The sequence below is a fragment of the Taudactylus pleione genome, unplaced genomic scaffold, assembly GCF_031769625.1.
Source record: "Taudactylus pleione unplaced genomic scaffold, aTauple2 ptg000093l, whole genome shotgun sequence".
In the NCBI taxonomy this organism is placed as follows: Eukaryota; Metazoa; Chordata; class Amphibia; order Anura; family Myobatrachidae; genus Taudactylus; species Taudactylus pleione.
In genome coordinates this window covers 34,846,833-34,860,733 of record NW_028284495.1, presented here as the reverse complement: position 1 = coordinate 34,860,733, position 13,901 = coordinate 34,846,833, and the positions used below count along the sequence as shown (strand labels likewise).

The following is a 13,901-nucleotide window of genomic DNA, read 5'->3' as shown; positions in this document are numbered from 1 at the left end:
ACAAGCAGGAACTGAAGACATTTGCAATAGAGGCCTGGCAGAGTATCACCAGGGATGAAACCCAGCGTCTGGTGATGTCTATGCATTTCAGACTTCAGGCTATAATTGCCTGCAAAGGATTTGCAACAAAGTATTAAAAAGTGAAAGTTAGATTTAGGATTGTTTAGTTTGTCCCATTACTTTTGGCCCCTTAAAAACTGGGAGGCACATATAGAAACCGTTGTAATTCCTACACTGTTCACCTGATTTGGATGTAATTACCCTGAAATTAAATCTGAAAGTCTGCAGTTAAAGCACATCTTGTTTGTTTCATTTCAAAGCCATTGTGGTGGTGAATAGAGGCCAAAATCTGAAAATTCTGTCAATGTCCCAATATTTATGCACCTGACTGTATATAAATGTTTCTGGTAGTTCGTATAAGGGGTAAGAAGAGTAATCAGTTCTCCCCTTAGACATTAGAATGACTAGAAACAACCACAGCAGAAGTTGCACTTAAATTCACTGTACGGGTTTATTACTTCCATTATTATAACTACTCCAAAACTGGATATAGTAAATTTTTCGCTCTTGCATCCTGCTAAGTGTGATCTTAATGTTTCCTCCCCAGCCTGGATTCTATGGCTTGACATCTGGTCTCGGCTGCCTTGCATGTAACTGTAGCCAATCAGGTTCAATCTCTGAAGTGTGCAATGATGCCGGACAGTGTCCATGTGTTATCGGAGTGGCCGGGGATAAATGTGACATCTGTGCTCATGGGTTTTATGCATATAAGGATGGTGGCTGCATACGTAAGTTTTACATTGTCTGGTTCAGTTCCTTGATGTAGCAATTAAAGTGTAAAGTTTTACCTACAATGTTGCTGTCTATGTTTTAACTCGGAGATATGAAAACTACCTTATTCATGTAGAATGCTAATAATAAATATTTTGTTAGCACACAAATAATTACCTTATTTTAGTGATAGTGGCAAGTAGCTTTAATTTGTGTCAGTACAGATCCAAGTGGCAGTAAGGTTTCATGGGACGCAAATATGTCCTTTGCACTGATTCACTCTAGGGAATTTTACTATTGATTATATTATTCGCTATTGTCTTGGCAGCACTGGTTAAAATATATTTACCATAATATTTATGCATCAAAATAACATTCAGAAGTACATAGATACTTACATCAAGTACATATACATAATATTCATAACTCGGGAAATGCATGTTTTCCAAAAGCTAAACATTTATTTCAGATGTGGGTCACACTTAGGTGTACTAAGAGCTTTTCATCTTCTGTGGTTTTGGCTTCTGGATTTAAACGGGCAATAATATTAAATATAAAGCACTCCTTATTTTGTATTCAATATTATTGCCCCTAAACCCAATGGTCAAAACTGCCAAAGTTGCGTCAACTTTCAAATGCTTAGCTTAGTAAATGTACCTCTAGACATCACAATGATATTTGATGCAAAACTTTAAACAATAATCTATATCTTCATTAGAAAACAGAGCATGTGATTTACATTGTACTCAATCAACAAATCATGAGATCCCATTTAAGGTCTGCATTCTATGCATCAGAAATTCTATATATTTTATAACAGCTTATACAAAATATATATATTATTGAAAAAAAAATACGGAGAATATTTATGGAAGCTTGTGCCAGGTAACTGCAAGAAATGTTATATCCCGTAGCAAACAATTAGATGTTTGCTTTCATTTGCTAATAAATTAGAGGCCGATCTGTGTTGCTTTATGTAGTTTGTTTATTAGTGTTAGGGTTGCCTAATAAAACAGCTAAGTGTATCTGGCACCTCAGTGAGCTCTGCATTGTCAGGAGTATTAATCCAGCCCACAAAATGGCCCCTTCCAATGTGTGTAGTTGACGGATGGACTATAAAGTTTCCCGGGCAACTGATCCTACTCATTAAATGCATAATTAATTAAAATATTTTCCACATAAATTAGCATTTTATTTGTATTTTCCTTCAGTTTGTGCTTTGCTTGGTTGGATTGATCTGCATATGTTTATCCCTAGCTTGTGACTGTGAGCACACACAGAATAACTGCAACCCACAGTCTGGAGAGTGCATCTGCCCTCCCCACACGCATGGGCCAAAATGTGAATACTGTGATGCCAGCTTCTGGGGCCATGATCCTGAGCTTGGGTGTTTGGTAAGAAATGGAATCTAGAATCTACATAAATAAAATAATCACTGTATTACTAACAAAAGTAAAAGTTGAAGGAGCTAGTCAGAGCTGAAGATTATCTAGATAAAGTCAGTGCTGCTTAATATGTTGGTATGTTATCAATAAAGGATAGTATTCAAGGGACACCACAGTTCAAGTCATAGCTTCCTGTCCTAATGTTGACTTCTGGGAAAAGTTCTAGCTCAGACTGTGCTATGCTCATTTCTAACACAGGAGCTGATTGATTAGAAATGATCTCTTCACAGTTAGCAGCAGTGTGAACGTCTCCTTCTCACAGTTGTCAGCATAGGGAGTATAGAGAGAAGAACCAAACTGTGGCAGGTTCTAAGGCCTGGCATTATTAGTTGTGGGAATAAGGCTGGCTGCAAATTATGTTCTGGATGAAGTATAACTCCAACCTTAATGTCATTTACAGTACACCAATTATTGTTACAAAATAATTAATGTACGTGCCCCATAGGTAATAAACTAAGGTGCCCCTGTCTCTAAACAAATTATATATTTTCCCCTTGTTAATAAATAATAATATCCATATCTCTTTATTACAAAAAGGCGCACTAATATTAAATATTATTTCAAAAGGGGCACATATTTTATTATTTAGTACAAAGAGAGCATATATATTATATTTTAATACAAAAGAGGCACATACATTATTTAATACAGAATGGGCACAGATATTATTATTTATTACTCAGGCTGCGCAGATATTCATGATTTACAGAAATGTGGACACACATTACATCTATTGATATAGAGATAGAAGAGGGGACTGGCCCCAGCATTAGATAGGGGAAATCAAGTGATTTAATGGGTGGAATTCCTCTTTAATCAATATTTATATGAAGGGGCTCCCAGAAGTAAAATGGTACATAGGGAACAAACAAGAAAAAGTACTTCTCTGTGGGACACACCAGTGAGAATATGGAAATGACTAAAAACAATACATTTTTACGTTTGGACTTACTTAGGGCGGGATGTACTAAAGGAAAAATGCAGTAAAAACCCAGTTTTCAGGGTTTTTACCGCATTTCCAGATGTACTAAGCCCCGGACGCATTTTTATCGGTGCAGAGCATAACGCCAGGAAAACCTGGCATTACCCTATAGAAGCCTATGGGCTTTTTACCGCACCCCGCTCCCGACGTTTCGTCAATGCCTCGCCGCCCCGCCGTCGCCCAGCGCTGGGCCCCACTCACCTGACTCTCCATGGTCGCCGGCCCGTGCTCCTCCTGGGTCTTCCGCCTCCTCCTCATAATATTCTTCCGGGTGCAGGGGGGAGGATGAGGAGCCAAGGGCTTCCTGCACAGGGGACCAGGGGCTCAGAGACCCTGTCACCCAGTGTCGGCTGCTTCGCAAAGGGCAGCTCTTATCGCAAGAGTTTCATTTTAATCTAGCTTATGAGAGTCTGTATGGTATTAATAGGTAGGATTATAATAATTTAAATAACAAATCCATTAGGCACAAAATATGCATATCATTGAAAAGAGGGGTTCAAGTCCCTGATCTATTCAATATAGAATCAGTCTGGTATATTCATTAATGTTATACATACAACAAATTCATAAATATTTATAATGTACGTTCATAAGTGCCTCTAATAGCAAATTCATCCATAGGAAGTATCTAATATTGGCTCAGAGAAAATGAGTACATATATATATATATATATATATATATATATATATATATATAAAATCATATGTCCTGACTCACTGATAAAATTAAACGTCCTGACTCACTGACTGACTCATCAACACACAGCCCAAAACCCTGGACCTAGAAACATAAAAATCGAGGAGTATATTCCTTCCATGACGTAGGTACCCACTAAGAAGGCATTTTTGGAAATTCGACTGTTGAAGGGGTAAAAAGGGCTAAATTGTTTCCTCCCCCTGTGCAGTCTGACTGACTCATTGTGGCTGCAGCACAGTTCAGAATTCAAACACCAACTGTCATCCCAAGTGCTGCCAAACATCACTGGCACTTGGTGTGGCTCCCCTATTTGAATAGTGAGGGAAGGGAATGTGTTACTAAAGAGGTAAGAGAGGAAAATGTGGTACAACAGCAATGAGAGGGGAATGTGTTACTAAGGAGGTGAGGGAGGGGAATGTGTTAATACACTGATGAGGGAGGGGAATGTGCTACTACACAGTTGAGAGAGGGGAATAAGTTAGGGCAAGTGAGAGTGAGGGTAATATGTTACTCAGGTGTGATGTCAAATATGTTACTACAGGGCAAGGGAGGGGAATGCATTACTACTGGGCTGAGCAGGGGTAATGTGTTACTACAGAGGTGAGGGAAGAGAATGGATTACTACAGAGGTGAGGGAGGGGAATAAATTACTACAAGTGTGAGTGAGGGTAATGTGTTACTCAGGTGTGAAAGAGGGATTGTATTTTTACACAGGTAAGGGAGGGGAATGGCTAATATGTTACAAACGGGGGAGGGAGGGAAATTTGTTACTACAGAGTTGAGAGAGGATAATGTGTTAGTAGGTGAGGGAGTGGAAGGTGTTAGTACACAGGTAAGGGAGGGTAATGTCTTTCTATTGCAGGGATGCAAATATATATATATATATATATATTATTATTATTATTTTTATATATATATATATATATATATATATAGCTCCACCCCCAGTAGCTCAATCCACAGTTCCTGAACCTATTCTTCCAGAAAAATAGCCCTGGACACACACATTCTTTTTATTACACTATTGGGGGTAAATTTACTAAAGTGAGAGTTTTTAGAAGTGAGTTTTAAAAGTGATGTTGCCTATAGCAACCAATCAGATTCTAGCTATTATCTTCTAGAAGGTTCTAGTTAAATGTTAAGTAGAATCTGATTGGTTGCTATGGGCAACATCACTTTTAAAACTCACTTCTAAAAACTCTCATTTTAGTAAATTTACCCCTAGGTGTTCTACTGCACAATGGGTTTAAAAATGGTGTCTGTGCAGCGATTTTCCAGCAGTTTCACTTTGATTAATCTGACTACTTGTAAATACACCAAAATCAAATAGCCACTTGATAAATTCCCCCCAAGTCTAAGTCCTGACCTTGGCCAATATCACAATTTAAAGTTAATTCTGAATCATTTATAAATCCTCCACAATTCTAAAACTTTAAGAAGATTCACACAGCATAAATGGTGAAATGGACTGCTCTTCCAAACAGTTGATGCACATACATTTATTTATTTTAATAATAATAAATATTTTTTATTGATGCATAAACAGTCACTACAGTGAAATGTAGACATAATAACACATGCCTGTACAACACAGTAGAACAATAGTGGCATGTATTTGTATAGTGCATATGGGGACACAAATATAATATAAGGCGTCTGATACATTGAACTTTAGGGTTACTGTAGTGTTACCAAAGAGTAAAATATGGTTCAAACAAGAAAAAAACGTATAATTACATCCAATTTAGCTGCCAGGAGGTGCGTGGGGCCATAGAAGAGTTATAATCAATACTAAGTGCTATTGAGGGGGCCAAAGTCCAATTATCTAATTCTGTTTCATCTTGGGGTGATTTAGAGATGGACACTATTACAGTAGTGGCCACTGGGCATTCTGTTGAGATGCCGCCCGGAAGCGGGGCGAATCCACCAATGTGCGTACAAAGATGCACCATTGGCCACGCCATCGGACATTGCACCTGTCCTATGGCAGACGCAGAATGACTGAACATGGCGACTCATGTCAGCACACCTGTGCTAACACCGACACGCCCCCACATCTGGTAGCCACCCCCCCACCCCAGTTACCACACATAAATGTCCATCCAAATTACATGGATCTGCATGAAATATTGATCTGCCGATTGCGCCTGGTGGCTTCCCTGCATTTACCTTTTAATCACCCCCTATTTTACAAAAGCACTGTCATAACTGCGATTTCACAGTATCAGAAATTATGTTAATATAACTTTTCCAAGTGGTAAAAAACTTATCCACCCGAGCCTACAAAAATCTTAATATCCTTATTTATTTAATTGATAACTTAGGGCCTGATTCATACCCACTCGCGAGCGGCTGTCCGCTCGCAAGTGGGTCGATGGTGTGCACTGCGCATGCGCGACGAGCGAAGGACTTTCCTTCGCTCGTTGTGTCTGATCAAAGGGGGCGTGCTGTCGATGTTGATTGACAGCGCGCCCCCTTTGGTGGGCGTGCCAGGGGCGTGCCTGCCAGACGGAGGCGTTCCCAAGGGAACGCCTACCGTCAGAAGCCGGCCCCACTGACATCACTAGTGATGTCAGTGGGAGTGATTTTGGCTCTGATAGAGCCAAAATCACTCCTGGCCTTGCGGTTGAGAAACTCAACCGCAGGCTTCTGCTCGCACTGGAGATGGTCGCGATGGTCAAGACCATCGCGACCATCATCCTGCACGCTCGTATAGGCTGTGGGTGGTGACCCACAGCTATACGAGCGTCCAGGAGGACGCTCCATATTTATGGAGGTGGACCCTGATTCAGAGCGAGCGCTCTGGTCAGAGCGTCCGGCTCTGAATCAGGGCCTTAGTTTCAAAGTTTAACAAGTTCAAGCTTAATTTGTTCTGAATATGTAACACCTACACTTAACGATGTGTGTACGCAGCAAAGCGACCCCCGCCGATGCGCCGGCATATCGGGTGGCCGGTACACACTAGACTATCCGGTGCCCGGCCGCCCGATATGTCAGCCCCTGCCGCATCCCACTGCATGGGGTCATCAGTCGCATCGTTAGGTTGGCCCTACAAGTAGGGCCAACCTGATGATGTGGCTGACGACCCCATGGGAGCGTGCACTGGACGATAAAGAAAATATAGTACACACTAGACTATTTTGAACTATGGGCCTGATTCAGAGCTGAACGCTCTGACCAGAGCGCTCGCTCTGAATCAGGGCCCTCCTACCTGTTTTAGGAGCGTCCTCATGGACGCTCGCATAGCTGTGGGTTACCACCCACAGCTATGCGAGCGTCCATGATGATGGTCGCGATGGTCTTGACCATCGTGACCATCGGGCTTGCGACGGAGACCCTGCATTAGGGTCTTGCTGCCGCAAACCCTGGAGTGATTTTGGCTCTATCAGAGCCAAAATCACTCCCACTGACATCACTAGTGATGTCAGTGGGGCCGGCTTCAGACGGTAGGCGTTCCCATGGGAACGCCTCCGTCTGGCAGGCACGCCCCCGGCACGCCCACCAAAGGGGGCATGCTGTCAATCAACATCGACAGCACGCCCCCTTTGGTGCGAGACCTGGAGCGATGGAGAGCCCGTCGCTCGCCGGGTCTCGCGCATGCGCACGACGGAGCTCCCTCCGTCGTGCGCATACGCAGTGGGGGAACATCGACCCGCTTGCGAGCGTACTGCCCCCTATGTGTCATTCCGATGCGTCGGATTTGAACATATCATTAATAAAATCGTCTAGTGTGTACGTACCTTAAGGCTTTGTCTTAGGAAATGGATTCCCATTTTGGTTTTTGAAACCGTGAAACCAGCCAGAAAAAACCTTGCATATTTAATGAGAAGAACAAATAACTGACATAGAGAACCTAATTTATGAATTAGGCTTGTTAGAAATAAGGGATATATTAACATTATCAAAATGAGACATTTGCTGCATGTTAAAATGCTTAGTAAATCTGCAAGTTGTGGATGGATGGAAAATTGACAGCAAGTATCGTAATAAATAATATACTTATGTGATTCTAGGCATGCAATTGTAGCACCAATGGGTCATCCAGTCTCCAGTGTGACCTGACCACGGGCCAGTGCCTGTGTAGAGAGGAATTTGATGGACAGACCTGCAGTGCTTGTCTGTTTGGATTCAGAAAATACCCTGACTGCTTCCCTTGTGACTGTGATGTAAAAGGCACTCAGTCTGCATGGTGTGATGATGGACAAAAGATGTGCAACTGTGAGGAAGACACTGGTGCCTGTGCTTGTAAGGTAAATTAACTTGTTTCTACTATTTTATATTATACTTCATTTAAATCCTCAAGTGCACTAAATAAAACATAACATGCTTTTTTTTTAAATATTGTATTATGAATCATTGAATGTAAATCTTATAGTTCTCAAATATAATGCATTACCTCACAAATCCTTTTGAGTAGACTGGGAGACAAAAGAGATGAATGTATTGGCAGATGAGTTGTATTGAGTTGTTTTGTATGTGTATTGTACTGGTGTTCCAACATACATCGAATGATAGTCTGATAATGTGTACATTAACATGAATGTTTGTTCAACACTGCCACCTGCTGGCATATACATATTGTCACTATTTTCTTATATTTAAGGAGAAAATTATTTAATAGTATGTACTATGGTTTATCAATCACACCTGGTGCGTTAACCTGTAACATCAATAGATCACTAAGACAAATGCTGTTTTTTTTAAATATTATTTACTTACAACAGTTTTTAAAAATATCACATTGACCATGTACAACAAGCTTCGCCCATGTTTTATGAAGACAGATAACTCTCCATACACACAACGTGACCTCATTTTTTGCATCAAAGGAGGTAACATTAATGTGTCTTTGCCACTATAGTTTTAGCGTATGTGAACAAAAGTGTTACCATTTAACATGTAGGGCACACTAAAATTAATGTTGCACAATGAAGTTAAGTAAAGTGTTGTTAGGTGAGATCAATAAAATAACAGAACCATTTCTCTCCTCTGATCCTGCGGCCCTACCATGTCTCTAATATTCCAAGCAGAAGGTCTCTAATGTCGCTGCAGCAGCATGAGAACAGGGTTAGAGACATCAGTGATGCCCCAGATCTAAAGCCGGGTACACACTAGACGATGTGTGTACCCAGCTACAGAAAATGCGATGGCACAATATATCGGGCAGTCCGTGCACACTGCACGATGCGATGTATAACCGCCCAATGTATCGTTCCTCCACCGCATCTAGAACCTTGGTGTCGTCCGCCAGATCTTCAGATTTGCCTGCACTGCAGCCAGATCTGAAGATACAAGGAATGACGCATGGGAGAGCACAATAGTGCATACACCCTGGATGATGTGGATGATTTGTCGTTCCGATTCGCCTGACAACAATTGTCCAGAATATTGTCTAGCGTGTACCCAGCTTTACGATAGAGGGAAAGGTGAATAAGATTTTGTGTTTTATGTATCTCACTGAACTGTTTAGCTTCTGATGTAATTATCCTTTATTTCACACTAATATCTCTACATATATGCAGTTGTGTGCTGAATACACTGAGCAATACAATTCCTAGTAAATAAAGGACCATTCTGCTCTATTCAGTTTGTAGGTGTTAGATCAGGTTTTCTTAATATTTTACATTCTGCTTCGCTGTTGAAGTTGTACACTCTGCTTGGTAAGTTAATAGAAGGACAGAAACTTCTTTGCTAACATAAGTGTGGTGAAGTCACAATACTGTGAAATATAGAACAGTGCTGGCATATACTAGTCAGATTCTAAGGGGTATATTTACTACAGCGAGAGTTTTTAGAAGTGGAGATGTTGTCCATAGCAACCAATCAGATTCTAGCTATTATCTTCTAGAACAGGGGTGGCCAACCCGCGGCTCTCGAGTTTCCAGGCTCGCTGCTCGGCAGACCCCCACTAGTACTGAGAACGCTCTCTTAATCGATCAGAGACTAAAGAAGACTCTGATTGCTTCAGAGGCCAGTGTTCCCAGTGATGCAGTGTGCGGGTGAGGTCATGATGTCACCCGCGATGTGAGGCGCCCGCGTGCCTGCTGGATCCCGTTAGATCCAGCAGGCAGTGGAAGCAGCAGCAGCAGCGACGGCGGGACTCGTGAGTCCTGACGGCATGGGGTGGTGCCAGCATGAAGACAGGTAAGTTTCTTCATAGGGGTGTGGGCGGGGAGGGGGAGCTAGTACTGGGGGCACTACCTTAGTGGGCACGACTACAGGGAGCATTGCATAAGGAGCACAACTACTGGGGGGATTGCTTAATGGGCACAGCTACAGGGGGCATTTCAGAAGTGGCACAACTACTGGGGGACATTGCATAATAGTCACAGCTACAGGGGGTATTGCAGAAGGGCCACAACTACTGGGGGCATTGCTTAATGGGCACAACTACAGGGGGCATTGCAGAAGGGGATAAATACTGGGGGCCTTGCATAATGGGCACAACTACAGGGGGCATTGCATAAGGGCCACAACTACTGGGAGCATTGCTTAATGGGCGCCAACTACAGGGGGCACTGCAGAAGGGGCACAACTACTGAGAGCACTGCATAATGGGCACAGCTACAGGGGGCATTGCATTAAGGCCACAACTACAGGGAGCAGAGCTTAATGGGCACAACAACAGGGGGCATTGCATAAGGGCCACAACTACTGGGGCATTGCTTAATGGGCACAACTACAGGGGGCACTGCATATGGGGCACAACTACAAGGGGCAATTCATACTGGGCACAGCTACAGGGGGGCACTGCATATTGGGCACAACTACAAGGGGCACAGCATAATGGGCACAGATACAGGGGGCACAACTACAAGGAGCACAGCATAATGAGCACTGGCTTTCTCAATGTATTTATTGGGAACTTTATGTAAATTGTGTATTTTCAATGTGCTGGGCTCGCCGCCAGCGTGACTAAAAACTGAGGTGTGACACAAGGTCATGCTCCAGCGAATGTTATACCAAAGGCGTGCGCACAAAAATGGGGCATGGCTTTGTGACAGCTAGGCCACGCCCCATTCATGCGATCGGCTCTTCAACTTGACCACAGATATTTTTTGGTTCTTTGCCTCTTACTGGTTGGCCACCCCTGTTCTAGAAGGTGCTGGTTTAATGTTAAGTAGAATGTGATTGGTTGCTATGGACAACATCTCTATTTCAAAAACTGTCACTTTAGTAAATATACCCCTAACTCTCTCTTTGCTTGCACTCAGCTAATTCCAGTTACAGAGGCATTAACATTGCTGGCAATACCATGAGATTAGCACTATATTGTTCTGGCTCAAAAATGAGCACAATAACTGAGAATGATCTAATCAAACCCAATGATATTATTTTTAGTCATGGCCAGGTATAGGATGGCCATGTGTCTTACTGCAGATCAGATCCTGATTAAGAGCCCTTGGGGCCATAGGTAAAATATTACTTTCGGCCCCATTAAATCCCCTTTGTAAACAAATGGCACATAAAAGTTGGTTTGTGTAATCACGACTCCTCATCGTCCGCTTAGCTCTAAGTAAGAGCATAGATTGCCTAATGGATGATCCAACTCTGCTGCAGGCTTCAGTGACAGGCCCAAATACCCAACTGATTGGTATGTCTAGTCTGTAACCCATATATGTGGCCAAACAACAAGATTGGCCTGTGTGTGATTAACACAAGTCATAAACGCAGAGGTAGGGATTTGTGCTTAATGGGAATTGTGCTTAGAAATTGTACAAAAGCCCAACATGTTTGGGCAAATGAGGACTGAACTAATTAACTTTTCTTATAGACTTTGGTAATTAGGCCACTCAGTATTTATATATGTATATATGCCTTCTGTTACAGGGCAATGCAGTGGGAAGTTACTGCAATGAATGTAAAGGTGGAACCTATGCCCTTCGTGCTGACAACCCCCTCGGTTGTTCCCCATGTTTCTGTTCTGGGGTATCCGAGATGTGTACAGAGATGGAAGACTATGTTTACATACCTGTAAGTCCAACTGAATTTAATTGTTTTTTCTTCTAGGTCTTAAAAACAGCAAATGATATAATATGCAAATTTTGATTTCCTCTAACACAACAGGCGTGTACCTATGATTGCTGTACATTGCCAGAGACTACACGTTAGCTGTACACAGTGGTTGAGGGACAACTCTGATCTGCATTTGGGCTTTGTGTTTGTTACAGTGAAGTAAATGCTGGTTAGCAGTAATTTGAAATATGTATATAATATATCTTTAATGTATTGAAAGGTGATGTATCTACACAGTATGGCTTATGTGGTTAGTATTATACAATGCAAATGCAATATATATTGTCATGTACTTCATATTAATGCAAACATTCCTTAAATATTCATTTCTAATCACCACATTCTGCCACTGTAAAGGACTGGCCTGTATTGACATTGTTGGTTGGAGAGACCATTTCTGTGCTGCCCCATATACTCCTTCATTGTCATTTGTATCCATTGTCCAAACCCAACTACATCCATTTTTAAGAATAATGTAAGGTACGTATATATTATAATGTACACTACAAACAAATAATAATAATGACATGTCAAGTGAGCAGAATGTCCCCCCTTTGTCTCTGATGCTGTAGTGTTGGACTTTGTGGCCTTTCAATAGATATGGGATTGGAATAGGAGTGTGCCCCTCTGATAAGTGCAGGCTAAGGCAGGAATAGGACCTGCTGATAGCTCCAGAGCTGTACTCTTGATGCAGAACTAGCACAGTTCCTCTCACCAGGAGGAGATAGAAGACTATCATATAAGAGAAAACAAGCATTAAATAAAAATGATTTAACATAAACATAGGGGTTTGTTTGTACCTTTTATTGGGTAATTTGCATAACTGATCACATACATCCATTTAGATCTCCTTGGTTCCAGACCAGTCACTGCTCCATGTTGTCTCTCTGGATGGTATGAAGGGAACTACGGATGGTGTATTTTCTGAAGCGATTGATATGCTGTTAGATGCATCGCTTATACGGCAGAACCTTTTGTCAGATATATTTTATTGGCAGTTACCAGCACAGTTCCTTGGTGATAAGGTAAGTAAGAAATGTGCTTTATCACACTCTAAAATGGAAAAATAGTGAGTTCATGTTTTAAACAATACATTAAAGCAGCTATACTCCGTTTACTATTGTACAATGTCCCGTTATGTTTGTGACCTCATTTTGTTAGTTGTGGGATAATCCTATTGTTTAAGTACTGTACTTCGTAGTTAGTAATATTTTTGTTTAAATTATAATGCATGGGGAAAACAACAAATGTTTGTAGCTTTAGATGTCAGGATACTTTACTGTATGTTGTTAGAAGGAATTACCTATCCAGTGTAAATAGCTTCTACTCACTGTATATCATACGAACCTAAGTATGTGTTATATAATGACAGAGATAGTACGTCTCTTAATGCATACTTTTTCTCTACTTTATTTCGGTTTTGGGTGCCTAATTCTATTGATTTATCCTATTTTGTCATGCTGTGTATATATTAGTATATGTTTTAGTCTTGTTTCAGCCTTTTATATTATGTTCTTTTTTTATCTTTTGCCAGATATTGTCTTACGGAGGGATGATGAAGTTTGTTGTTACATATTACGCATTGACAGATTCTGGCTCTTCAGATCTTGAACCACAAATTATAATGAAAGGTGGACATCTCAGGAAGCTGCTTATTAGCATGAGCAAGATAAATCCTGCAAATGGAGTGAAGAATGAAATGCAAATCAATCTAAGAGAGGCAAGTAATATTTATGTACAATTGATTTGTGACTTTTTTTGAGCTTATCTTTCATGAAGTCCATATCTGTTCAAAAGATTCAGGCCCTGATTCAGAGCCGGACGCTCGTTCAGAGCGCTGGCTCTGAATCAGGGCGTTTTTTTTTATTTTTTGGAGCCAGCCTCCTGGCCGCTCGCTAAGCTGTGGGTGACTACCTACAGCTTTTGCGAGCGGCCAGGTGATGGTCGTGACCATCGCGACCGTCGGGCTTGCGACGAGACCCTTGTGGTA

At 41.5% G+C, this 13,901-nt stretch overlaps 1 protein-coding gene across 1 annotated transcript in view; it reads left to right on the top strand.

Moving 5' to 3' along the window:
* The window catches only part of LAMA1 (laminin subunit alpha 1), a 185,188-nt gene that overhangs the window by 91,911 nt on the left and 79,376 nt on the right, over nt 1-13,901 (top strand). The window contains exons 21-26 of the mRNA XM_088469670.1: nt 608-788; nt 2,029-2,165; nt 7,909-8,145; nt 11,726-11,869; nt 12,757-12,936; nt 13,446-13,631. Of these exons, the coding sequence (XP_088325796.1) occupies nt 608-788; nt 2,029-2,165; nt 7,909-8,145; nt 11,726-11,869; nt 12,757-12,936; nt 13,446-13,631 (1,065 nt within the window). The remainder of the gene's footprint in view (nt 1-607; nt 789-2,028; nt 2,166-7,908; nt 8,146-11,725; nt 11,870-12,756; nt 12,937-13,445; nt 13,632-13,901) is intronic.